Here is a 25,934-nt window from a genome sequence, read left to right on the forward strand (position 1 = left end):
AAGTTTAGACTATGGAAAGTTTGGATAAAGTGGGAAAGATCACAAAGGAAAGAAAAATCAAGAAAAACAAAAAAATTAAGCTTAAGTTTAATATTTTCCATAAGTTCATAAAAATTTATTTGCCTTTTTTCTTTTCTGTAAAGAGTACATATTAAAAGTATATAAAACTCTAAACAATTTTCATTATATGTAATTTCTTTCATATTTTTAAGATAATCAAATAAAATTTGAACTTCTTTCATTTTCTTGTTTTTTTGGTTGCAATTTCAACTATCTAAACATAGCTTTAACCATACCTTTAATGTTTTTAAATTTCTAACTGTTCATCAGTGTTCATATTTCTAAACGAGTTTGAGACCTTACAATATGCAAATAAAAAAAAAAAAATACAAATAAAAAAAATTAACACCAACATAAATTTCTTTCCAACCTAACACGATAGTAAGATCACATTATTCTTTTTTATAAATTATCTCTCCATTAAATTTAATATCATTTTCAATGCAATGACATATCATTTTTAAGGTAATTACTTGAAGGTGTTGTAACATCAGTTTTATAAGTCAAAAATTGATTTCGATTTGTTTATTTGAATGTGACACAAGTCACACCACAATTGACGGGGTGTGGAGCACATGGCCTACTCAGCATGTTGGATTTAAGGGTACAGAAACAAAAGACTAGCCCAAAAGACTAATCCAACTTCCATCTTCCTCTTTCTCTAAGCTTTCTAATTTTTAAGCCCTCATCCAGCAACCCACGCTTCTCTCTCTGCAAACTGATCACCATGGAAGTTGTTGGAGAGGTTGTTCTTTATGTGTCCCTTGAACTCTTGTTCAGCAAACTGGCCGCCTCTGATTTGTGGAAGTACGCATGCTAAGAGCAAGTCCACACTGACCTCATAATCTTTTCGAATACTAAAACATCCATCAAATTATTTTGTTATGAGCTTTTTATTTTAATTAAAAATTTAAAATATGTACTATCTCTGTCAATTTTATGTTCTAAAACAAGTTTCTTTCAAAGCTTGTAATGTAAATTAATTAATGAATTTTAGTCATGAATAATTTTGGAGGAGTTTGAATTAAAAATTTTGAGGTAGCACTTTTTTGATTGTTTATGATTAAATATGTATCAAATAAATGTACAAAATTGAAGAGACTTTAGAGGGTGATGATAAATCAATTTAATGAAAATACCAACATAAATAAATAAATAAATATAAATTAGTGATATTTTTTATAAATTATCTCTCCATTAAATTTAATATCATTTTCAATGCAATGACATATCATTTTTAAGGTAATTACTCGAAGGTGATGTAACATCAGTTTATTAAGTCAAAAATTGTGTCCACGTTCTACTTTTCCATAACTTTCATTTTCTATGAGACTCACCACTAAGTTAAGGCATTAGAAAGTTCAAAATTTGGAATCCAAAGTCATATTCATAGAATAATTCATTTTGTTATGAAACATTTCACCTAGACGTTATATGATAAAAAATACTATTGGAATCTAAAGTGGTTTTAATCATTTATCATATCAATTTTTTTGGTTGTCTTTAAAATTACTTTAAAAAACTTCATTGCCCTGGAATAGGTCATATATACGTTGATAGGGTTTGGATTAATAAAGATATTTTCTTCAAACAAAAAAGGAGGGTTTTTTCTTTTATTTATTGGCACTCAAAAGAAAAACCAATAGTCATAAAGACTTTAGAAAACAAAAATGAGATTTTACATCAAGGTGCTTATATTGAACAAGTTAATTGTATCATTTATACATGAAAGTTCGCATTTGATAACTCATCTTCTATTACTATATACAATACTACAAAAGATTAAAAAAAAGAAGATATAATTAATTAATTTAAAACATCTTATATTTCCTTATTCTTTGTATCTATACTTGAATCACATATCCTCATTCCAAGAAATGTTTCCCATTCTTACCCATACCACTATCTTTTAAATATAAACTTTACATGTTTTTCTTCATGTTATAGGTTTTTCTCTTGATAAAATATTTATAGAAATACTTCTACCACTTTTTCGTATTTTATAAGGAAACTTATTTTTACAAAAAGTTATAACAATCTCTATTAAAAAAAAAAAACACATTAATAGTATGATAATATTTTTTTTTTCAAAAAATAAGAGATATTTATTACTTATCTTTCTTTTGAAAGCAATTCCTTATGATGGTCAAATTTAATATCAATTATCAATTCAATGATAGCGCACTTTCAAAATAATTACATAAGGCATTGTAACATTACTTAACAAGTAAAAAATTGTGTCTATATTCCACTTTAATTTTCATATTTTTTGTTTTCTTCTAGACCCATCATTGTGGCATTGAAATTGGCCCAAAATTTGGAATCCAAAGTCACTTTCTTAGTAACTACATAAGGTATTATAACATCACCTTACAATTAGTAAAAAATTGTGTCTATATTCCACTTTAATTTCCACATTTTTATTTTCTTCTAGACCCACCACTAGGGCATTGAAATTGCCTTAAAATTTGGGATCCAAAGTCATATTGACATGAAAAATTCCTTTTCATCCTACGAATCATTGAGACATTGCATTGGGAAAAAGATTATTGGAATTAAAGTGGTTTTTATAATTTATCATGGAAATTTTTATCAATAAAATTTCTTGGCATTTTTCTTAACTATAATAAGAAAATAATAAATTAGTAAATGTTACGATTTTTGCTAAATTAACCTAAGGTAGTCACCCTTAGGGGAAAGGGGAAGGGGAAGGGGAAGGGGAAGGGGAGGGAGGGTAAATAGGGTGATAGTTTCTTTCTACAAATTTAAACTATATAAATACAAAATACAATTATATGCAAATATACAATAAACACAATGAAAAGTAATTGCATACAAATTAAAAAGATTAGGGAAGAGAGAATACAAACACAATATTTTTATTGTGGTTTGGCACAACTCGTCCTATGTTCACTCTCCTATAACTTCAATTCTAAACTTTAGATTCTACCAATCCGAAGTTTCTAAGCATTACAATTAGATTAACCAACTCCAATGGACACTTACAAATCTTTCAAGAGATACCTCACTCTTGAATTTCCTAAATGATACCCCACACTTGACAAACACTAAGTAATCGATATCTCATGCTTAAATTTTCCTTGAAGTAATACGCCACACTTAATCTCCCCTTACAAAGGTTTACACAAAATGATAGGAAAGATAATCTCACACATTCCTAGTACAAATTTAAGCTCAAATGATACAAGATAAATTAAGATTAATGGTGAACTAATGATATGCAAGTTTTGAAACAAGGTGTGCTAAAAAACACTCCCTCAAGGCTCAAATAATGTTCATAAAAGATTTGGGAATGTTAAACTTACCAACAATGAAGATTGGAACCTTTATTTAGAAGTAGAAAGGCTAAACTTGTTGTTAGGCACATTTAGGGGGTCAACCAGTCAAGTTCCGATTTGACCAATGAACTAACAATTAGCAATTAATGCTAAAATCATTAGCAATTAATACTTTTAGTAGGTGTTCGTTAGGGTTCAAGACTTTGACCATGAAAGGCAAAGCATTGACCAAGAAAGAGAGAAAGAGAGAAAGCATATGTAAAAACACCCCTCAGCTGATTGGACCCAAATGATTTAATCGATTCCTTGGACTTTTGACCGATTGCACTATTAAGTGTTCAAATACTCAGGTTTTAAGTTTCAAACCTCTAGCAACTCATGCAACCCCTTTTAAAACCTTTTTAAAAAGTTTAGAAAAATATTTGGCATAAGGTTTTAATTAAAAACATGAAATCATCCAATTATAAAAAAAATTTAAAACAAAATCGCACAAGGATGATCTTTGATGCTTGAATAAAATGCATGTAAAATCTAGTGCACCAACAACCTTACGAAGAGATTTTATAAAAAGTTTTGAAGGCTCTTCTCTTTGAGGTCTTCTTTTTCTTTTTTTTTTCTTTTGTTTTGGTTTATCTTTGTAATTGTTACTTTAAAAATCATCTTGCTTAGTCACACTCAAGATGAAACTTTAGTTCCAAACCTTCTTTTATTATCATCAAAACTAAGAATTATCCCATCTTTGGTTTCGTAATAGAAATATGAGTGATAATTCATGTTGGTAACGTAGATCAAACACTCAACTAAATTATAATTAAAAATACAAACTCAAACACAATCTAATTATTAACCAGGTAATACATCGTAACCTATTTAATTCTTATAATAATTAGATGTTATTTAATAGTCAAATTGAGTTTAACGTTGTATGATCTTATGTGGTTAGTGTCCTAAACTGACATGTTTATATAACTCAATTATGATGTCACTATTGAAAATCAAATTTTAAGTAAGTCAAATATGAGTTAAATAGGTTAAAGTTATAATTAAGATTAATATTATTAAATAAGTCAATTTGAGTTAAATGTTTGTTATGAAAGTTGACCTAAAAACAATTTATTTTTATTCAAATACAAGTATACTCATTTCAAATTTATAAAAAATATGTTGGATTTGAATGGTGTGGACAAATCATATTAGACTTTACCTATCTTAGATAGAAATTACTTATCATAAAGTTTTCTTTACATATTCCTAGAAAATTCTAAAAATATGTTTAGAATAAGACTTTAAGTGAAGATGCATTCATCCCACTATAAAGACAATGTATAATTAGGGTCACAAACATTTTGAAAAAGTGAGATATATTTATTACTTGTCTCTATGTATGGAAATTCCTGTAGTTACCTCATGAGATTTAATATGAATTTTCAATATAATGACATCTCACATTCAAGGTAATTACTTGGAAGGTTGTAAAATCACTTCAAGCCTTAAAAATTTTGTCTCCATATTCCACTTCAATTTTCCAATCTTTTCTTTTTTCTTTTAGACCCACTAAGGCATTGAAATTGGCTCCAACCGTTCAAAGTTTAGACCAACTCCAATTGCATGCTTCAAAAATTAAAAGAAAAATGGAATAAATTTAAAAAAAATTATGACACAACATAATTAAATTCTTTTCCAAATGAGATCCAACATGACACAATAGTAACATCATAATATTGTTTTAAAAAATGGGTGATATTTTTATGATCCAACATGAAACAATAGTAAGATCATAATATTGTTTTAAAAAACGGGTGTTATTTTTATTAGATATATCTCTGTTAAATTTAATATCATTTTCAATACAAATAACATATCATTTTCAAGGTAATTAATTGAAGGTGTTGTAACATCACCTCCTAAGTCAAAAATTATGTTCATACTATACTTTTTCACAAGCTTCATTTTCTATGAGGCCTACCACTAAGTTAAGGCATTAGAAAGTTCAAAATTTGGAATCCAAAGTCATATTCATAAATAATTCATTTTCATACTAAACCTACCAAGGAGACATTGTATTGAGATATTATATTGATAGAAAATATTATTGGAATCCATAGTGATTTTCACTATTTATCATAGAATTGTTTTTTTTTTTTTTTTGTTATATTTTAACTAAATTGCTTTGAAACTCTTCGAAGTCCAACTGTGGGCCATACATAATTCATATGAACTCTCAAAAAGTAATAGGCTAGTTGAAGGAACTTTTACTTATAGGTTATTATAGGCAGATGTTTTTAATAGCTTTTGATAAAACAAAGGCTATGAATAATTAAGGAAAATACCCAAAAGGGGGGGTGAATTGGGTTTTTCAAAATCTTTTTCCACACAATAATATATGCACAAAATAAATAAAGGAAAGAGATAAAGTTAGAGAATTCAAACTCGGGTTTATAGTGGTTCGGCACTCCCTTGCCTACGTCCACTCTCCTCAATCTCCTAACCGAGTGAGGGTTCCACTAACTTGAAGCTTCAATCAAGCTTTCAATCTCCTTACACTTGGATTCCGACTCCAATGGGCTTTTACACAATCTCTTCAAGATTTGAACCACTTGAAGGCTTTCACACTCAGTTTACACATAGATGAAACTCTCAACCTAGCTTAAGGATGGCTCAAGTACAAGAGAAAGCTAGGATGAATTACAAAAGTGCACTAAGAATATGCAAGTGATGGTTTGATGCACTAAGAGAGAAATGAGAGCTTTTTGATCAAGAACAGGTAGGTAGGCTTTGAATGCAATTGTTCTCTTGTCAATAAATGAAGAGGAGCTCTCAATTTATAGGTTTCTAAGCTCGGGAGTCAAAATCAGCAAAAGGCAACCTCATCCGGTCGAGCTAGGGGTCGACTGGTTCACTAGCCGTTGGAGCATTTAATGCATGACAGGCTACCGTTGCCTCAACCAGACCTCGACCGGTCCTCGATCGGACCTTGACCGGTAAAGGAATCACCTCGACCGGGAAGAGAAGGCTACTGGGAGAGAGAGAAGGTTTTTAACCTTCCTCGACCGGACGACCTTAGTCGGTCGACCAGTTCCTCAACCGGTTGACCGATTGGCCTTAGCCTCGACCGGTTGAGCCTTTTTGGCCCTAAAAAACCTATTTTTTGATTCCTTTCTTTTCTAACACTTAGGCAAGGTCTTTAGGTGAGTTAATATGTCAATTTTGAATCAATTTGCCTAAAGTATATTTGATAAAACTCGGGTTTTAAAGAAAATCAAGTTTTAAAGAATAAACCGAGTTTTCTAAGATGCATGAAAAGGTATGAACATCCTAAGTGCACTCATGCTATCATCTTACATTCATTTCCTATGATCTCAAGTCTTCCAAGCGTCTCGATCTTGTATCCATTTGGTCCTTTGATGAATTTTCGAGTTTATACCTGAGATTTTTAAACATTAACCAATTAGTTACTTAACCATGGTTTGTTATCATCAAAACCCGATTAGGAGAACCCTTGGGCTAACAGCTTTTAAATTTGAAAAGTTAACTTTTTAAAAAATTTGTTTTAGGAGGAAAATTTAATGCAAGGAGGGTTTTTTTATTTTTTTTGTACTACGAGGGAAAGCCAATAGTTATAAAGAATATGGAAAATAAAAAGGAAATTTTACTTCAAGCTAAATATATTGAACAAGCTAATTGCATCATTTATGCATGGAGGTTCGTATTCGCCTTATATTTTTTATCTCATTGTCCTATCAACATGAACCCACTTATAATCTTGTATCATTTATTATACTAGTAATTTCTTCAATAAAACATTTATCAATGCATTAATACAAAGATTAAAAACCGAAGAAAAACTTCATAAAATGGCATAACTTATACGATCCATTGGAATTGATTATCATAAATATGGTTTTAGCCTATAACGCTTCCATCGATAGCTCTTTGGAGGGGAAAAAAAACCATTTTTGTGAAAACAAACCAAAAAGGTGGTTTGAAACTGTTCTCGATGATAAAATATATAATAAGAAAAAAAGATTTTGAAGAAGTGTCTTTTAATTGCTAGTTCAAAATAACTCTCTAGATTTGAAAATAATTTTTGAAATTATTTTTTTTAAAATTATTTTTAACTTAAAGTTAAGATTAGTTTAATAATAATAATAATAATAATAATAATCATAGATATTCAAGTAGGGTCATGAATAGGACTATTTTTGGACATTGGTTTGATCAATTCATCTCATACTTTTTATTTCATTCTTCTTTTAGCTGTGGATCGACCCCAATCTTAACTCTATCTTTCTCGCTTAAACAAAGTTAATTAGCCCTCAACCAATATCATTATAATTTATTTGATAAAATTTTTTTAAAGCATCTAATGAAAAAAAAAATGTAATATAAAGTAAAGAAGTTAAGAAGTGTTTTTATTTTTTATCCTTACATTTTTTTATCTTAAATGTAAATATCTCTTTATTTCATTTAAATGAGTAGGAGTTAATACGAGTCAATATTGAGTATTTGTTTAGATATACTTCTCATTTTTTGTTGTTAAAAACAAAAAGTGAGAAAAACTTTTATATGAAAATAGGAACTCTTGTTTAAAAGGTATAAATTTAGCTTAAGCCCTTAAAAATTATCAAACTAGTTTGCTTTTTTCCCCTCCTTATAATTATGATTTTTATTGATCTCAAGATTAATTTAAAAGGTTAGGTAAAAGATTAACCTACTTGCAATTTATTAAACTCAAGTTAATAAAATTAGTCAATTAAATTAGTTTGTCGTCCTTTCTTTTTTATGATTACAGTTGGCAAGGTTCTTATATATATCAAGATTAATTTAAATGTTAGGTAAGACTTAAGAAACCTTACTTGTAATATTAAATTTGAGTTAATAAAATTAGTCAATAGAATTAACTTGTCGTCTTTTTGTTTTTATAATTATGGCCGGCTTGATTCTTATCAATATGAAGATTAAATTATAAGATTAGGTAAGGGCACCCACTTGCAATTATTAAACTAGATTAGGCAACTTAGCTTCAATATTTCTCTTTTTATAATTTGGTCGGCAAGGTTCTTGTCAACATCAAGATTAATTTAAATGTTAGGTAAGACTTAAGAACCTTACTTGTAATAATTAAATTTGAGTTAATAAAATTAGTCAATAGAATTAACTTGTCGTCTTTTTTGTTTTTATAATTATGGCCGGCTTGATTCTTATCAATATGAAGATTAAATTATAAGATTAGGTAAGGGCACCCACTTGCAATTTATTAACTAGATTAGGCAAACTTAGCTTCAATTATTTCTCTTTTTATAATTATGGTCGGCAAGGTTCTTGTCAACATCAAGATTAATTAAATGTTAGGTAAGACTTAAGAACCTTACTTGTAATAATTAAATTTGAGTTAATAAAATTAGTCAATAGAATTAACTTGTCGTCTTTTTGTTTTTATAATTATGGCCGGCTTGATTCTTATCAATATGAAGATTAAATTATAAGATTAGGTAAGGGCACCCACTTGCAATTTATTAAACTAGATTAGGCAAACTTAGCTTCAATTATTTCTCTTTTATAATTATGGTCGGCAAGGTTCTTGTCAACATCAAGATTAATTTAAATGTTAGGTAAGACTTAAGAAACCTAACTTGTAATAATTAAATTTGAGTTAATAAAATTAGTCAATAGAATTAGCTTGTCGTCTTTTTGTTTTTATAATTATGGCCGGCTTGATTCTTATCAATATGAAGATTAAATTATAAGATTAGGTAAGGGCACCCACTTGCAATTTATTAAACTAGATTAGGCAAACTTAGCTTCAATTATTTCTCTTTTTATAATTATGGTCGGCAAGGTTCTTGTCAACATCAAGATTAATTTAAAAGATTAGGTAAGGACCTATTTACAACTTGTTAAATTTGAGTAATTCAAAAGGTTAGTCAAGTAATATGAAGATTAAATTATAAGATTAGGTAAGGGCACCCACTTGCAATTTATTAAACTAGATTAGGCAAACTTAGCTTCAATTATTTCTCTTTTATAATTATGGTCGGCAAGGTTCTTGTCAACATCAAGATTAACTTAAAGATTAGGTAAGGACCTATTTACAACTTGTTAAATTTGAGTAATTCAAAAGGTTAGTCAAGTAAATACACTTGCAATAATTTAAATTCGAAATCCACTTTAAAATAATAAATATAAGCTATCTTTTTCTTGTTTCATTGAACTTATTGATAATCAGATTAAACATAAATAAATCTAATTATTTAAGTATTAATTAAATTCTTAAAACTAATTAAAATTAAAATATCACTAATTAAATAATATAATATAAAATTTAATTAGTTATTTTATATGCAAAATGTAATTATCTATTTAAAATTATTAAATACTGAGGTATCACCATACCTAAGATTTAAAATAATTTTTTATTTTTTATAGGTACAAACAAATAACAGAGGACATTTCAATTTAAATAAATAAATAATCTCATGGAAAATATAGAAGTGAAAATAATATTTATACAATGTAATATTATATTATAACTTTTACAATCCTATTTAGATTGATTTTTAGGAGGTTGAAAGCTTATAAATCGAAGAAAAAGTTTTATAGTTGTTTGTCTAGCTATGGAAGCCAAAATTATTTTGCATCTTATAAAAATTTTAGTTTTACTTATATGAGTTTTTTCATGATTAATAAAACTTTTTCATTATATAAAATATGATGTACTAAAAGCAGATACTTTTACACTGTTATTTCCTTAAAAGAATATGCACTAAGTAAAAATCCCAAAAAAAAAAAAGAAAAAAGATATAAAAGAGAGCAAAAAAAAAAAAAGGGGGGAAAAAATATTTGTTGAAGGCTTGTAAAAATATTTTCCGGTATACATTTCTTAGCAAATCACTTCTCATGATTGTTGGTTATTGAGAAAGTAGATGCAAAGTGCAAAGTGAAAATGAGTGAAGCTGAGAAAGTGTTATGCATTACAGGGTTTCTCGTTTCATAACCTAAATAATGAATAACCTAACATTAATCTATGGGCTTGTTTGGTAATTATTTTTTAAAAATAATTCTTAAAAATAGTTTTAAAAATTATTCTGTTATATTTTCTAGAGTAAAAATTTGTTCGAAAATCTCAAATGTTTTTAAATAATCCTCAAAAAAACAAGTGAAAACAATTGAAAATAACTAAAAAATGTTATCTAAAAACATTGTAAATAGAAAATGGAAAACAATTTTTTATTTTTAAATATGTTTCCCTTATTTTTATTGTGAAGAACAAAAACTATTCTCGAAAATAGCTGTCAAATAAGACTCTCATAAAGACAATTCAAATTGATCTACTTTATACAATTCAATTTTCTATATTGATCAACTTTTGTTTGGTTTCTAATTTTTCAATAAAGATTGGCCCCCAAATTGACTTTTTCTTTGGTGTTCTTTTCTTTAATTATGATTAATTAGCATTGATGTTAAGATTAATAACAATGATGTAATAATAAAGCACAAGAAGTTAATTTTTTATCCTTGTATTTGTTTTATTCATTTAAATCTCTCTTCATTCCATTTAAATGAGAAGAAATTAATATCATTACATATTAGAGTTGCTTTATAATGATTTAAAGAAGTGTTTTTAATTTTTTTCAATATATAAAATTTTTATTTTTTAAATATTAAAAAGATTAGAAATATTTTTTTAAATCACTAAAAAAACACTCTAAGTACTTCTTATTTTTTTGTTTTTAAAAACAAAAATTGGTAAAAATTTCCATATAAAAAATAGAAATTCTTAACAAAAAATATAGATTTAGTTCATGCCCTTAAAAATTATTTTTAAAAAATTTTAAAATTTAGATAGTATATCAAATTAGGGTGATTCTATGGTGTTGAAAGTAATTTTTCTATGGAATATGAAAATAATTGGTGGTCCACTAAAAACTATCACATAATATTAACCTAAATTTAATTTATATGTATTTAATTTTTATTTATTTATACTTAAATGTCATTTATTTGTAGAATAATTAAAAAAAAAATATCATATATAAAAATTATTTTTAAAATATATTTAAAAATATTAAAAATTAATAAAAAATATTTTAGATTTTAAACAGACTTTTATTTTACAAAATATTAGTAAAACAATTATTCTCAAAAACTTTTTCAAAAATAGTTACCAAATATACCCTTAATTTATTTATTTTTAAAACTAAAAACATTTTTTTAGAATAATTATCAAATAAACTCTAAGTATTATCTCAATCCATCTCATTGATAAATAAAATTAAGTAAAAATAATTAATTTCTTTTTCCATTTCTCTCTTTAAACGTAGTTAAATTGAAGCTGCAAATTACTTTTTATCAAGATAAGATGTAAAATGTATGAAAAATAATTTATTTACTCATAATTATATTTATTTTAATAAAAATGAAATTTAAAAATAATAAAAATAACAGAAAATATTAAATAAGATAGGATGACTATAACTTCTCAAAAAATTCCGACCCCGTTCTACTCTAGTACAGGTTTGGGCGGGAATAAAAATTTGTTGAAGTAACCAAGATGGGATATAACCCCATTAACATAATTGGTCAAAATTCAATAACTGCTAACTTTAAAGTTGTTGCATGCCAGCTCACATCAATAATTCTCTCTCTCTCTCCCTCACTGTCAAAATTGAATAATTGCTACACTGTAAACTGCTACACTTTAAAGTGTTGCATGCCATCCCACGACAAAATTTTTTTAAAAAGTTGTGTTTACAGGTTCTTATATAAGAAATATATGATTTTGGAAATTCATATAATTAAGATGAAAATATCGATTATGAATATATTGGTACTTTGATTTTATAGATATATTAGATATATCGGAGATATATCGATGGATATTTTGGAAAAAAATATAGATAAACTTAAAATTATTAAAAACTCATGAAAATGTAAGAAAAACCTCATAATAATATAATTAGAAGTATAATAGATATTTTAAAGTTACTTTATTGAAAAATTTGATATATGTATAATATGATTTATCATATTTGATAATAATATCATATGCATGGATAAAAATATGAATTTTATAAATATACATTTATTATTAAATTACATATAATATTATGATATATGATTATAATATGACTAATTTAAAATATATATTAATATTAATTCAATTGTATTAAACAATATAAATAAATTATGATATATATATTATATATATATATATATATATAATATATAAATTTTTTTTAATATTTAATTAATTATAATGATATTAAAAATATTATGAAGAAAATTATATAATTTTTATATTTTGATAATTAATTAAAAAAATTTACATTTAATTATAAAATAATTATAATTAATTTATTTTTAAATATTCTTTTAATATTTTTTTATATAATGAATTTAAGTATATATATATATACATGTTTAGTGTACTTTATACTACAAGGAATAGTTAGTTCAGATGGCAAGTAGAGTAAACCCTCGTAAGCAATTTCAAGCAAAAATGGGGTGTACTGTAACACATTTGACTTTATTATAGTGTGTTTGACTTCGTTAACCATGCGATATAAACGTGGATGATTAAATAGATAAAAAAGATTGTTTTGATAAATATTTGGAGATGCGTATTGTTTTTATTATTTTTTTTTATGAACGGGATGATTAGAAGAGACTAATTTGATAAATATTTTGAGACGGGTATTATTCTTTACCGTTTCTTTCTACGAACGGACCACAAACGGATTAATTTGTACTTAAACATCTCTCTCTCTCAAAATTGAATAATTGCTACAGTTTAAAGTTGGTGCATCCCATCCCACAGTAATAACTCTCGCTCCCTCTCTCTCATAATTGCTACACTGTAAAGTCCTCTCTCTCCCTCTCTCATAATTGCTCCACTGTAAAGTTGTTCTCTCTCTCTCTCATAATTGAATAATTGCTACAGTCTAAAGTGCATGTCATCTCTCAGCAATAATTATGTCTCTCTCTCTCTCATGATAGCTATTGGAGAGGCTCTTCTTTCCGCTTTCTTTCAACTCTTGCTTGTATTGAAAATTTTTGACTTGTTACTTATTAAATGTGTATCAAATAAATATTAAAAATTGAGAAGACGTTAGACGATGTTGATAAATCAAATTTAATTTCTTAAGAATATTCAGTATCTTTGATAAAATAATTTAATATTATAATATAAAATCAACAATAATTTTAATATATCAAGTTAATAATTTGATATAATTAATTTAAAATTAATTTAAATCATTAAATATTAACTTTTATCAAAATTACTCTTCTAATAACTCAATACGTGGATTGTATTTATGTCACATTAAAGTTTAAATACTCAACTAAATATCTCAATCCAAATATAATGTGAATAACAATCAAGGTTAAAAACATAAACTCAAACACAATGTAATTATCAACCCAGTAATATATTATAACCTATTTTATAATTAGATATTGTTTAATAATCAAATCGGGTTAAAGATTGAATGACATAATATGTGGTTACTGTTCTAATTGAATATGTTGTTTATGACTCAATTATGATATACTTATTAAAAAAAAATAAATATGTCAAATATAAGTTAAATAAGTTAAAGTTATCATTAGGTTTATCGGTACCATTATTAAATAAATCAATTCAAATTAAATATGTGTTATGTACATTGACTTTAAACTAGATATGTAATAGATTGATGCAACTTTGATTTAAAACTGATTATAATTAATTCAAACCCCTAAAAAAGAAAAAAGTTGAATTCGAGTCATATTGAAAAATCATATCAAGTTGTATTTGCTTAAAATCAAAGCTTCTATATATGATTTCATTTTTGTAAAAGATATAACAATTATGTAGAATATTTGAAATAAATTTTTTAAATTATATTTTTTTGAAAATTAATTTTAACTTAAAAGTCCGACTAGTTTAATAAAAATCATAGAAATATCAAATATGCAGGTAGGGCCTTGAATAGGACTAGTTTCATCACTTTATGCTATTGGACTTTGCTTTTTACCTTTTGGGAAGAGGGCAAAAGCTTTTGTCAATTCATATCCTACTTTTTATTTGGTCCACCCACTTCTATGGCTCTATCATGACTCTATCTTCTCACCGTCAATATAATTATAATTTTATTTATTAAAAACTATTTAAAGCATCTAATGAAAGATGTAATAATAAAGCACAAGAAGTTAATTTTTTATCCTTGTATTTGTTTTATTCATTTAAATCTCTCTTCATTCCATTAAATGAGAAGAAATTAATGTCCTTATATTAAGAGTGTGCTTTATAATGATTTGAAGAAATGTTTTTAATATTTTTTAATATATAAAATTTTATTTTTTAAATATTAAAAAGACTAGAAATATTTTTTAAAATCACTAAAAAAAACACTCTAAGTACTTCTTATTTTTTGTTTTAAAAACAAAAATTGGTAAAAACTTCCATATAAAAAAAATAGAAATTCTTAACAAAAAATATAGATTTAGTTCATGCCCTTAAAATTTATTTTTAAAAAATTTTAAAATTTAGATTGTATATTCAAATTAGGCCATTCTATGGTGTTGAAAGTAATTTTTCTATGGAATATGAAAATAATTGGTGGTCCACTAAAAATAACCACATAATATTAATCTAAATTTAATTTATATGTATTTATATATACTTAAATATCATTTATTTGTGTCATGGTTTTGTACTACTAAAAATATTAATAATATTTAAAGTTTTCACCCTAGAAAATTAAAAAAATATTTCTTAAAAGACAATTATTTTTTCCTTCCTTCACAACTTTTGTTTTTTTAATAAAATTTTAATTTTTATAACAAAATTATATATTAAAAAAGAAAGGAGACTAAGACATAAATAAATAAAATTAAGTTATAATATAACGAATTTTAATTTAAAGGCGTATACCTTTTCTATTTCAAAAATGTCAAAATTTATAATAAAGTTATTAAATTTTTTAATATAATTTTAGAGGTTTTTGTTATAAAATAATTAAAATTATTAAAAATTTCTAATAATTTTTTTCTTTTTAAAAAATATAATTATAACAATGGTCGTGACTCATGTTTCACGTGCATGCACCTTCCAATAATTTAAAAAAAATTGCCTTCTCTCAGTTAGACTAAATCTATTAAAATATGTGACAGCTGTCTGCAAAATAATATAGTGGAGATTTTGATTTGTTTATTTTGTGTGGTGCACATGGCTTACTAATCCTGCTCTCAGGCTTCCATTTTCATCTTCCTCTTCCCCTTTATCTCTCTCTCTCACTCATCACTCTCTCTGCAAACTGATCACCATGGAAGTTGTTGGAGAGGTTTTTCTTTCTGTGTCCCTTGAACTCTTGTTCAGCAAACTGGCCTCCTCTGATTTGTGGAAGTACGCACTCCAAAAGCAAGTCCACACCGAGCTCAAGAAATGGGAGACAAGACTGTTGGAGATTCGGGAAGTGCTCGACGATGCTGAGGACAAGCAGATCACTAAGCAGCACGTGAAAGCATGGCTCGCACTTCTCAGGGATTTGGCTAATGATGTTGAGGACGTCTTGGACGAGTTTGGCTACCAAGTGATGAGGAGAAAGTTGGTGGCGGAGGGTGATGCGGCCAGCATAAGCAAGGTATGCAAATTCATCCTTACTTGTTGTACTACTTGCACTCCAATTCAGGCTATGCGGAATGTTAAGCTGGGGTCCAAGATAGAGGACATCACTCGCCGATTAGAAGAAATTTCAGCTCAGAAGGCTGAGCTCGGTTTGGAAAGGCTCAGAGTGCAGATCGAAGGCGCCAGAGCAGCTACTCAAAGCACAACCCCTCCACCACCTTTGGCATTCAAACCTGGGGTATACGGCAGGGATGAAGATAAAACCAAGATACTAGCCATGCTTAATGATGAATCCCTCGGTGGCAATCTGTCTGTAGTCTCGATCGTGGCCATGGGTGGGATGGGAAAAACTACGCTGGCAGATCTAGTGTACGATGATGAGGAGACATCCAAACATTTTGCTTTAAAAGCTTGGGTTTGTGTGTCTGATCAATTTCATGTGGAGACCATAACCAGGGCAGTTTTACAGGACATTGCTCCAGGCAACAATGATTCGCTGGCCTTTCATCAAATTCAACGCAAACTGAGGGACGAAACCAAGGGAAAAAGATTTTTGATTGTTCTTGACGATTTGTGGAATGAGAAATATGATCAATGGGACAGCCTACGCTCCTCTCTCTTGGAGGGAGCACCGGGAAGCAAGATCCTCGTCACCACTCGTAATAAAAATGTTGCAACTATGATGGGAGGAGATAAAAACTTTTATGAGCTAAAACATTTGTCTGAAAAACCTTGTTGGGAGTTGTTTAAAAAACATGCTTTTGAAAACAGAAATACCAATGAGCATCCGGACTTGGCATTGATAGGAAGGGAAATTGTAAAGAAGTGTGGAGGCCTGCCCTTGGCAGCAAAAGCACTTGGTGGTCTTCTGCGCCATGAACACAGAGAAGAAAAGTGGAATATTATACTAGCTAGCAAAATATGGAATTTACCTGGTGATAAGTGTGGTATTCTTCCTGCGTTGAGATTGAGCTACAATCATCTCCCTTCACATTTAAAAAGGTGTTTCGCTTATTGCGCATTATTTCCCCAAGATTATGAGTTTAAGAAGGAAGAGCTAATCCTCTTGTGGATGGCGGAGGGGTTAATTCAACAATCAAATGAGGATAAGAAAATGGAAGATCTTGGTGATGATTATTTTTGTGAACTATTGTCAAGGTCATTTTTCCAATCGTCCAATAGCAATAAATCACGATTCGTTATGCATGACCTTATCAACGATCTAGCTAAATCTATTGCTGGAGACACATGCTTGCATTTGGATGATGGGTTGTGGAATGATTTGCAACGCTCCGTTCCTGAAAATACTCGTCATTCATCATTCATCCGTCATGAATATGATATCTTTAAAAAATTTGAAACGTTTCATAAGAAAGAGCGCTTGCGCACGTTCATAGCTTTGCCGATTGATGAATCAAGATGGTTTGATAACTTCATAAGTAATAAGGTGCTTGAAGAATTGATACCAAGGTTAGGGCAATTAAGGGTGCTCTCATTGGCTTATTACAAGATAAGTGAGATACCAGATTCATTTGATAAGTTGAAACAGTTGAGATACCTTAATTTGTCCCACACCAGTATAAAATGGTTACCCGATTCAATTGGTAATCTTTTTTACCTTCAGACATTGAAATTATCATGCTGTGAAGAGCTTATCAGGTTGCCTATTAGCATCGGTAACCTAATCAATCTTCGACATCTTGATGTTGCTGGTGCAATAAAATTACAAGAAATGCCTATACGAATGGGCAAACTAAAAGATTTGCGGATATTGTCTAATTTCATTGTGGACAAAAACAATGGTTTGACAATCAAGGAGTTGAAGGACATGTCACATCTGCGAGGAGAACTTTGCATTTCGAAATTGGAAAATGTGGTGAATATTCAAGATGCAAGGGATGCCGATTTAAAATTGAAGCGTAACCTTGAAAGCTTGATAATGCAGTGGAGTTCTGAGTTGGATGGTTCAGGGAATGAAAGGAATCAAATGGATGTCCTTGACTCTCTACAACCATGTTCGAATCTGAACAAACTCTGCATTCAATTGTATGGTGGTCTAGAATTCCCACGTTGGATAGGGGATGCCTTGTTCTCTAAGATGGTGGATCTAAGTCTCATAGATTGCAGAAAGTGCACGTCTTTACCATGCTTGGGGCAGTTGCCATCGCTCAAACAGTTGAGGATCCAAGGAATGGTTGGAGTAAAAATAGTGGGTGCAGAGTTTTATGGAGAGACTCGTGTTTCTGCAGGTAAGTTTTTCCCATCACTAGAGTCTCTACATTTTTATAGCATGTCAGAATGGGAGCACTGGGAGGACTGGTCTTCCTCAACAGAGTCATTATTCCCTTGTCTCCATGAGCTTATAATTGAGGATTGCCCCAAATTGATTATGAAACTACCCACTTACCTGCCTTCTCTTACGAAGCTCTCTGTACACTTCTGTCCAAAATTGGAGTCTCCACTTTCAAGACTTCCACTGCTGAAGGAATTACAAGTAAGAGGATGTAATGAGGCGGTCTTGAGGAGTGGAAATGACCTCACCTCACTCACCAAGTTAACAATTTCTAGGATTTCAGGGCTTATCAAATTGCATGAAGGATTTGTGCAATTTTTGCAAGGGCTTCGGGTTTTGAAAGTGTCGGAATGTGAAGAACTCGAATATTTGTGGGAGGATGGTTTTGGATCGGAAAACTCTCTTTCTCTTGAGATTAGAGATTGTGATCAACTTGTATCCTTGGGATGCAATCTTCAGTCTTTGAAAATAATTGAATGTGTTAAACTAGAGAGGCTTCCAAATGGATGGCAGAGTCTAACATGCCTTGAAGAATTGACAATCGAGGTTTGTCCAAAGCTAGCGTCATTTCCAGATGTAGGTTTCCCACCAAAGCTGAGAAGTCTTACTGTTGGATATTGTGAAGGTCTAAAGAGTCTACCTGATGGCATGATGTTGAAGATGAGGAACGACACTACTGACAGCAACAACTTGTGTCTCCTTGAAAAGCTATTGATATACATCTGTCCATCTCTCATTTGCTTTCCAAAAGGGCAATTACCCACCACCCTTAAGAGTCTAAGCATATCGGATTGTGAAAATCTCAAGTCTCTACCAGAAGAAATGATGGGCATGTGTGCCCTTGAAGACTTTTGGATAGTTGGGTGTCCGTCTCTTATTGGATTACCGAAAGGTGGGTTACCCGCCACTCTCGAGAGACTCACAATAATTGGTTGTTGTCCTATTATTGGTTTTCCGAGAGGTAGGTTACCCATCACTCTCAAGCAACTCCACATAAGTTATTGTGAAAAGCTGGAGTCTCTACCAGAGGGAATAATGCACTACGATTCCACATATGCTGCTGCTCTCAAGGAACTTGAAATAAGTGGTTGTCCATCTCTCACATCCTTCCCAAGAGGCAAGTTTCCATCCACCCTTGAGCGACTTCACATTGGGGATTGTGAACACCTCGAGTCAATTTCAGAGGAGATGTTTCACTCTACTAATAATTCACTTCAATCTTTAACCCTCTGGAGGTATCCTAATCTCAAAACCCTACCAGATTGCCTCAACACCCTCACAGATCTACGTATTGCATATTTTGAAAATCTGGAATTGTTGCTTCCTCAGATAAAAAAGCTCACCCGTCTTACACGGCTCGAGATCTCTAACTGCAAGAATATCAAGACCCCCCTATCCCAGTGGGGCCTTTCCAGACTCACCTCTCTTAAAGGCCTCTCGATTGGAGACATGTTTCCAGATGCAACTTCCTTTTCGGATGACCCCCACTCGATTCTTTTTCCTACAACTCTCACCTCCCTTACCCTTTCGCATTTCCAGAATCTGGAATCACTGTCTCTCCAAACCCTCACCTCTCTTGAAGAGCTAGAAATCGAAAGTTGCCCTAAGCTCCGGTCGATTTTGCCAAGGGAAGGACTATTGCCTGACACCCTTTCACGACTGTATGTGCGGCGTTGCCCACATCTAACACAAAGGTACTCGAAGGAGGAAGGAGATGATTGGCCCAAGATTACCCACATCCCCTGGGTATCAATAAATAAGGTATTACATCTCATTCCCAACACATCGTTCTTCCTCTTTCTCTTCTCAACACCACTTTCAATTTCTCTTACGTGCTACTGCAATTTTCTAATTGGACTTAATTTTTAACAAGAAAGCAGCTCTTGACATGGCTCCTGGCTTGGTATTTTCCCAGTGTCTAATTTTCTCTATAATCTGTCACAATAAAAAATGAGCATTACTACTTCTACCTTTCCAGGTGCAATAAATGAGATTTTAATCCAACAAATTCAATATCTAATTATGTATCAAGACCTTTATACTAGAGGAAGTTCTAGTTTATTGACTTGGTTTGGTTTACTAATTAGATGACATTATCACTTCACTTATTGTAGTAATAATGAGGTCATTTACCGGAAAAACGGTGTCAATTTGAGCAAGGGGAAGAATGGCGTTATATAGATCTCATTCCTAAAATAGTGATCAATGAAGTGCTATTTTAATCAAAGTGCCACTCTGCCACTCCGCCACTCCGCCAATACACAGTTAGGTAATTCTTTTGCGCTTAAACTTTTCTTTCTGTTTATTTGATTTAAGATTTTCTTTTTTCTTGAAGCTTCAAGCTTGAAACAAATGTTGAACACATTTTCATGCTCTGTTTTGATTTGGCAGTTTGCAAAAATTAAATGAACCATTTATAACTATTGAAAAATTAAGAAAAAAAATAACGTAAGAACCATGGATATTTTGTTTGTTTTTTTTTTGGCAATTTTATTTTTTATTTTTTATTTTTTATTTTTATTTTATAATTTCTTATATAGTTAGCTGCTTTATTTATTCTAGTTAGGTGCTTTATTAGCAAGTCATTCAAATTGCTTTGTTTTTTTCTTGCTTTAATATACCAAATTTTATGGACAACTTTAATGACTTGAATTTCAATGCTTTTAAATAATTTTATTTACAATTTCATGTGTTTGATTAAACTCATTTAATTGGAATTAAACATGTTTAAATTATCGATTTGATAACAACTAAAACATTTTTGGTTCCTAAGAAGTGTTAGATAAATTCCTCATAGATTTTTTTTTCCCCTCAAATTTCCCATAAACAATCAAACAAAACAAAAAAGTTTACAATTTTTTTTTCTTTACTTTCCCGTAAATTTTATGAGAACCAAAATAGTTTTATAATTGCTCATTTTTAAAAATTATTAAATTCATTTTTTTTTTTCATTTCAGTGTTCATTACAAGTAATCGGGATGAGCCTAGATGTTTGAACTCTCCTTTGGTTCAGCAGCTTGCACTGATTGGGCGTCCATGTAAAATGTGCTCTAACCAAGTGGATTTCTTCAAAAGGTAAGCAATAGGCATAAATCTCTTCTTGAGATAGTTGATGCACTTCTTTTTGTCTCAATTTTGATGATATTTTCTTCATGTTTTGACTTTTGCAAGGAAGTGGAATATGAAGAAAGGATAGATTGTTCAGATTTTGCCTGTAGAGGAAGGGAGATTGCTGGGTGCTCAACACTTGATGCTGATTGCTCTGTTCAAGAAGAATAAGAAACTGAGAGGTACAAGGTTCATCTCCCTATAATTATCTCTAAAATTTTGATTAATTCTTTTGCACATTAATCAATTCAAGAGATTTGGATACTCTTCTGTTAAATATCTACTTGTGTATGTGAACTTTGATTTCAGGATCAGTTTCAGCCATGTCAGGACTCTAATCCATGGCAGGCTTTCTCTGAGGTAGGTGCCCAACAACAATAGCAAGTCTGTTAGGACCCAAATGGCCATCACAACAAACCAGCCACAGAAGCAACTTCTGGCCCTGAAACTTGGGGTTTTGGAACAGAGAGTTTTACAGCCACCCCTGGTGCCAGCTCTAATATTTCCAGACCCTCCATTGGAGGCAATAATGCCCAGCTGTTTGTTGACTCAAAGAAGATTGAGGGCAAGCTGGCTACTCAACCTGCTGGATGGGCTGGTTTCTAACTTATTTGGTGATGTTATATCATCCTGGGCACTTCTGGCCATAAGAGATGGGAATAGGTAAAAAAGCAAAACAAAAAGGGATTCATGGCTTTTTGGGCATGGTTATGCTTGTAAGTATTGAGTGTTTGCCTTATGCAATAGAATACAACATCTGCATATGTTCCCTGGTTTCCATGGACTACTTACAAATGTGTACTGTTCTGAATGCCTCGATTTTCAGGTGGGACAAATAATCATTTCTTTTAATATTGTCCTGTCTGTGACCTTATCCTTCTATTTTGCCATCTATTTTTGTTTAATCCATGAAAATCTTGTTTCATATTTCATTTGCATTTGTTACATGCATAAATCTCTTTATTAGATAGTTGATGTACTTGTTTCTGTGCCAATTTTGATGTTGTCTTCTTCTTGTTTTTTGGCTTGTCTTAGGTCTTGAGCCCAAACAACATCCACTGTCTCTTAAGACCATAAATGGTCATCGTAACATTTTATTTGGTATTGAAGTGGTGTCAGGTAGAGGGGTGGATTCTTCATCCAGGTTTTATGTTACTGCTTTTAGAAAATTATTAGTCAAATGAGTTTTTGGACTGTCTTCAGCTATTTTTGACTATTTTTCCATATCTTATCTTAGATCTAAATGCATTAGCTGGACAATCGAATGGCGGTTACTTATCTAACAGATGTTGTTTTACTAGACCATGGGTGAGCTTTCTTACCAATTCTTATCTTTAAAGGGCTTCTATATATAAACTTTTAGTGTTTCATTGATGTTTTTAATCTTATTGCAGAATAAAAGAAAACTCAACCCTCTCATCCGTAATTCAGAACCATCTAAAGCCTGGCCATGGAATAAGCTCAAGCCTTTCTGTACAGAGAAGCTGGACTCTCTCAAATTTTTGATTTGTAAATATCCAAAGGTATTTCCTTTTCCTTGCTGATTGATAGTTGTTGACTTGTTGATTATCCTGAGATTCATGTTTGCCTCCCTTCACACAGCTATGATTTCAAAAGTCATTAAATGTGCCAATCCCCGTTGACCTCAATCAGAGCTTAAGGAGTGTGTTAGACTGTTACCATTGATCACCTCAGTCCAAAAGGCATTCCATTCAGGGAAGAGGAAATAGAAGAAAATGGCAGCTCTTGATGTATTTTGATTTTGATCAAGGCTTTCTTGATGTATACTCTGATGTTTTGCTCAAATTAATCCTGATGATTTTCTTGATTGGGAAGGTGACTTTTCCTCCAAGGAAGAGGACAGATTGTTATGATTTTGGCAGAGTTTTCCCAGTAAAGGAATTGAAGGAAGGGGAGATTCCTGGGTGCTGAACTATTGATGTTCATTGCTCTGTTCAAGAAGAACAAGAAACTGTGAGTAGAAGGTTCATCACTTCAGAATTATCTTCTGAACATTCTGAAATATAATTTACTCACCCGGGTTGAGCTCTAAAATTATGGTAATGGTTAGAAAGCAAAGCCCTCTTCCAGAATTTATGGTCTTGTCATTTTGTTTTCTCTCCAGTGTTGAAACTTTCCCAGTCTTCCAGAATTTGGTTGTTACTCCAAACAATGAATAGGATTCATTTATACATTTAATCATTGAAGAGATTTGGATCAGTTTCAGGATAGTCAAAAGCATAGGAAAAGCTGAAGCTGAAGATACCATGCACAAAAACAGGAGAGTTTCCATTGAAACCAGTCCAAATTATGGTACTCTTCGTTACCCAGCTTCTTAAGAAATTGCTGTTTCGCCCAGGGCAAAGTCAATAATCCCCTCAACCGTGAAACAGTTTTGGATAAAGTTGGCCAATGATCAAATTCCACCAGTTCACTATGATTTATAATATAACACCATCACCATATTCACTGACAAAATAGGAATGAAGTTATAGATAGAAACCCCTAGAGTTCTTGTATAAATGCTATAACAAACACCACTGAAAATGCAGAATGATCCATTTCTGTTCCTTATTATTTAGTTTGAAGGAAACATTGATGAATCCCTTGCTTTGCAGATTGAACCTTGGCATTGAGCTGATGCTTCATAACGTGTTATTATAAGAGACATAGGCTGCTCGAGTTGTCTGAATATACCCCATAGTCCCTCTGATGCTTGTGAGTGTTCTAGTCTGGTTGATTATCAGAAGCTTTCCCAGTCCGAGTTTGCAACTTTGGCTGTAGAAGAATCATCTAAGAGTTATGTTCTGAGGGCTTTATGTCACAATGGATGATCTGTTTACTGCATTCTTCATGTAGGTACACAAGTCCTTGGGCGCCTCCAGAAAGGAAGCTTGATAAAGAGCCATTGTGCATAAAAAAAAAAAAAAAAAAAAAAACACCAGTAGTCAGTGTTCACCCTCATGACAGTAACGCAGCAACTGTCCTTGATTCTTATGGTGAGTTTGGCCTATCACATTCACTTCCATTTGCAGTCCAGATAGCAAGAAGGATATTGATCCTTTTCACTTGGAGAGGGTCAGAATCCAAATGCAAAATCACCAGAAGGCGAACCCCATGTGGAGTTGTCATCAGAGACATAGAGAGATGAACCCAAGCTTATATTACTATAAGCTTGGCTAATGAGTAACAAGTAGAGGTAGAGAGACGATGTATGTAAGTTGGTATGTGAATAATTGGCCACCCGACTGCTTTTCTCTGCATGTTGATTAAGTTGAAAGAGTCTAGTGAATATTATTTTCTTCTATAATTGAACATTCTCCTGTAATTGAATAGTGTGAAAGCAATTTTTTCTTCTTCTTCAACAAATGAATATTGAGAGCATAGGATTACAATAAATGACAGCTGATAAGATTTCCTACTATTGAACCTGATATATTTCAAAAGCTCTGTTGTCTTCTGCAATATCATGTTGATATATATCATGCTCACCAATTCTGGGAACATCTTAAACCTACTCAAGCTTTTCAAACTCATCCCCTTGATCTAGATCCTTCCAGGGTGATATATGTCAGAAACATATATGAACCTGGCATGAACATTCATCTGCCCATATACAAACCAGATCACAAAGGAGAGTATACTTTTCCAATCTCTAAGTATCACCAAGGAGACATGTACAAACCAAGCAGCTTATCCCCATGAAACAACAATTCCTAAAACACATTGAATGGGAGTTTTAGGTCTTTATCTGCAATTTGACTCCAAGTTTTCATTGAGAACATCTTTCTTTCCTTAGTCTTTTAAAGCTAGTGATCTTGATAAAGCCTCTACAAACCCTGTTTGGGGTCATTGTGGTGTAAACCAAAGTGTCCCCAGTTATATGAATGTAGGCCACCATAGCACCATAGATTCATGGAGTTTTGCATGTTTCTGCAATTTGGATCAAATTAAGATGAAGTTAATGGGCTTCAAGATGAAGTACAACACACTTTTTTGCCATTTTTTCTGTGATCAAAATAATTGCTAGCTGTAGAGGTTTAATGGCATTTGTCAAATGTAACTTCTTGGCGCCCATTTGGATGGTGCAGTTTGACTTGTATTTGTTACATATTTTGCCTTGATTGAATTATGATTAATCAGCATTGAACCGCCACCTAGTCATGTCCATCCTGAATACTATTAAAACTCATTCGATTTTTTGAGTCTTAAAGGGTGTTTGGTAATCATTCATTAACTTAATAACTTAATTTAATTATTAAATAGATTAAATATATTTAATAAAATAACTTAATATTATATCTTAAAGTTACTTTTAATTTTAAGTGTTAAATCAAAGTAATTAATTTATTCTTAATCTCAATTTTATTTTGTTTCATTTATCTGCATCTAGTTATCAAATTAACGAAGATAAAAATGACAATTTGATAATTTAAAATGATTTTTAAATTAATTTTATCAAATAACTTTAATACTTAAAGTAAATATTAAATAATAAATTTTAAGTAACTTAAATATAATCTAACTTAAAGTCAACTTAAGTTATTAAGTAATAAATATTAAG

At 30.6% G+C, this 25,934-nt stretch overlaps 1 protein-coding gene across 1 annotated transcript; it reads left to right on the forward strand.

Annotated features, from left to right (window-relative positions):
- Positions 1–15,598: 15,598 nt before the first annotated feature.
- On the forward strand, positions 15,599–24,739 carry LOC117928120 (putative disease resistance protein At3g14460). Its single transcript, XM_034847978.1, has 12 exons — positions 15,599–18,218; positions 18,417–20,023; positions 20,377–20,531; positions 21,220–21,337; positions 21,434–21,552; positions 21,680–22,086; positions 22,406–22,514; positions 22,608–22,678; positions 22,765–22,893; positions 22,973–23,344; positions 23,989–24,088; positions 24,230–24,739. The coding sequence occupies exons 1-3, from the start codon at positions 15,668–15,670 to the stop codon at positions 20,377–20,379; spliced, it is 4,161 nt and encodes a 1,386-aa protein (XP_034703869.1). The 5' UTR covers positions 15,599–15,667; the 3' UTR covers positions 20,380–20,531; positions 21,220–21,337; positions 21,434–21,552; positions 21,680–22,086; positions 22,406–22,514; positions 22,608–22,678; positions 22,765–22,893; positions 22,973–23,344; positions 23,989–24,088; positions 24,230–24,739.
- The last annotated feature ends 1,195 nt before the right edge of the window (positions 24,740–25,934 follow it).

This window comes from Vitis riparia, chromosome 13, assembly GCF_004353265.1.
Source record: "Vitis riparia cultivar Riparia Gloire de Montpellier isolate 1030 chromosome 13, EGFV_Vit.rip_1.0, whole genome shotgun sequence".
Lineage (NCBI taxonomy): Eukaryota > Viridiplantae > Streptophyta > Magnoliopsida > Vitales > Vitaceae > Vitis > Vitis riparia.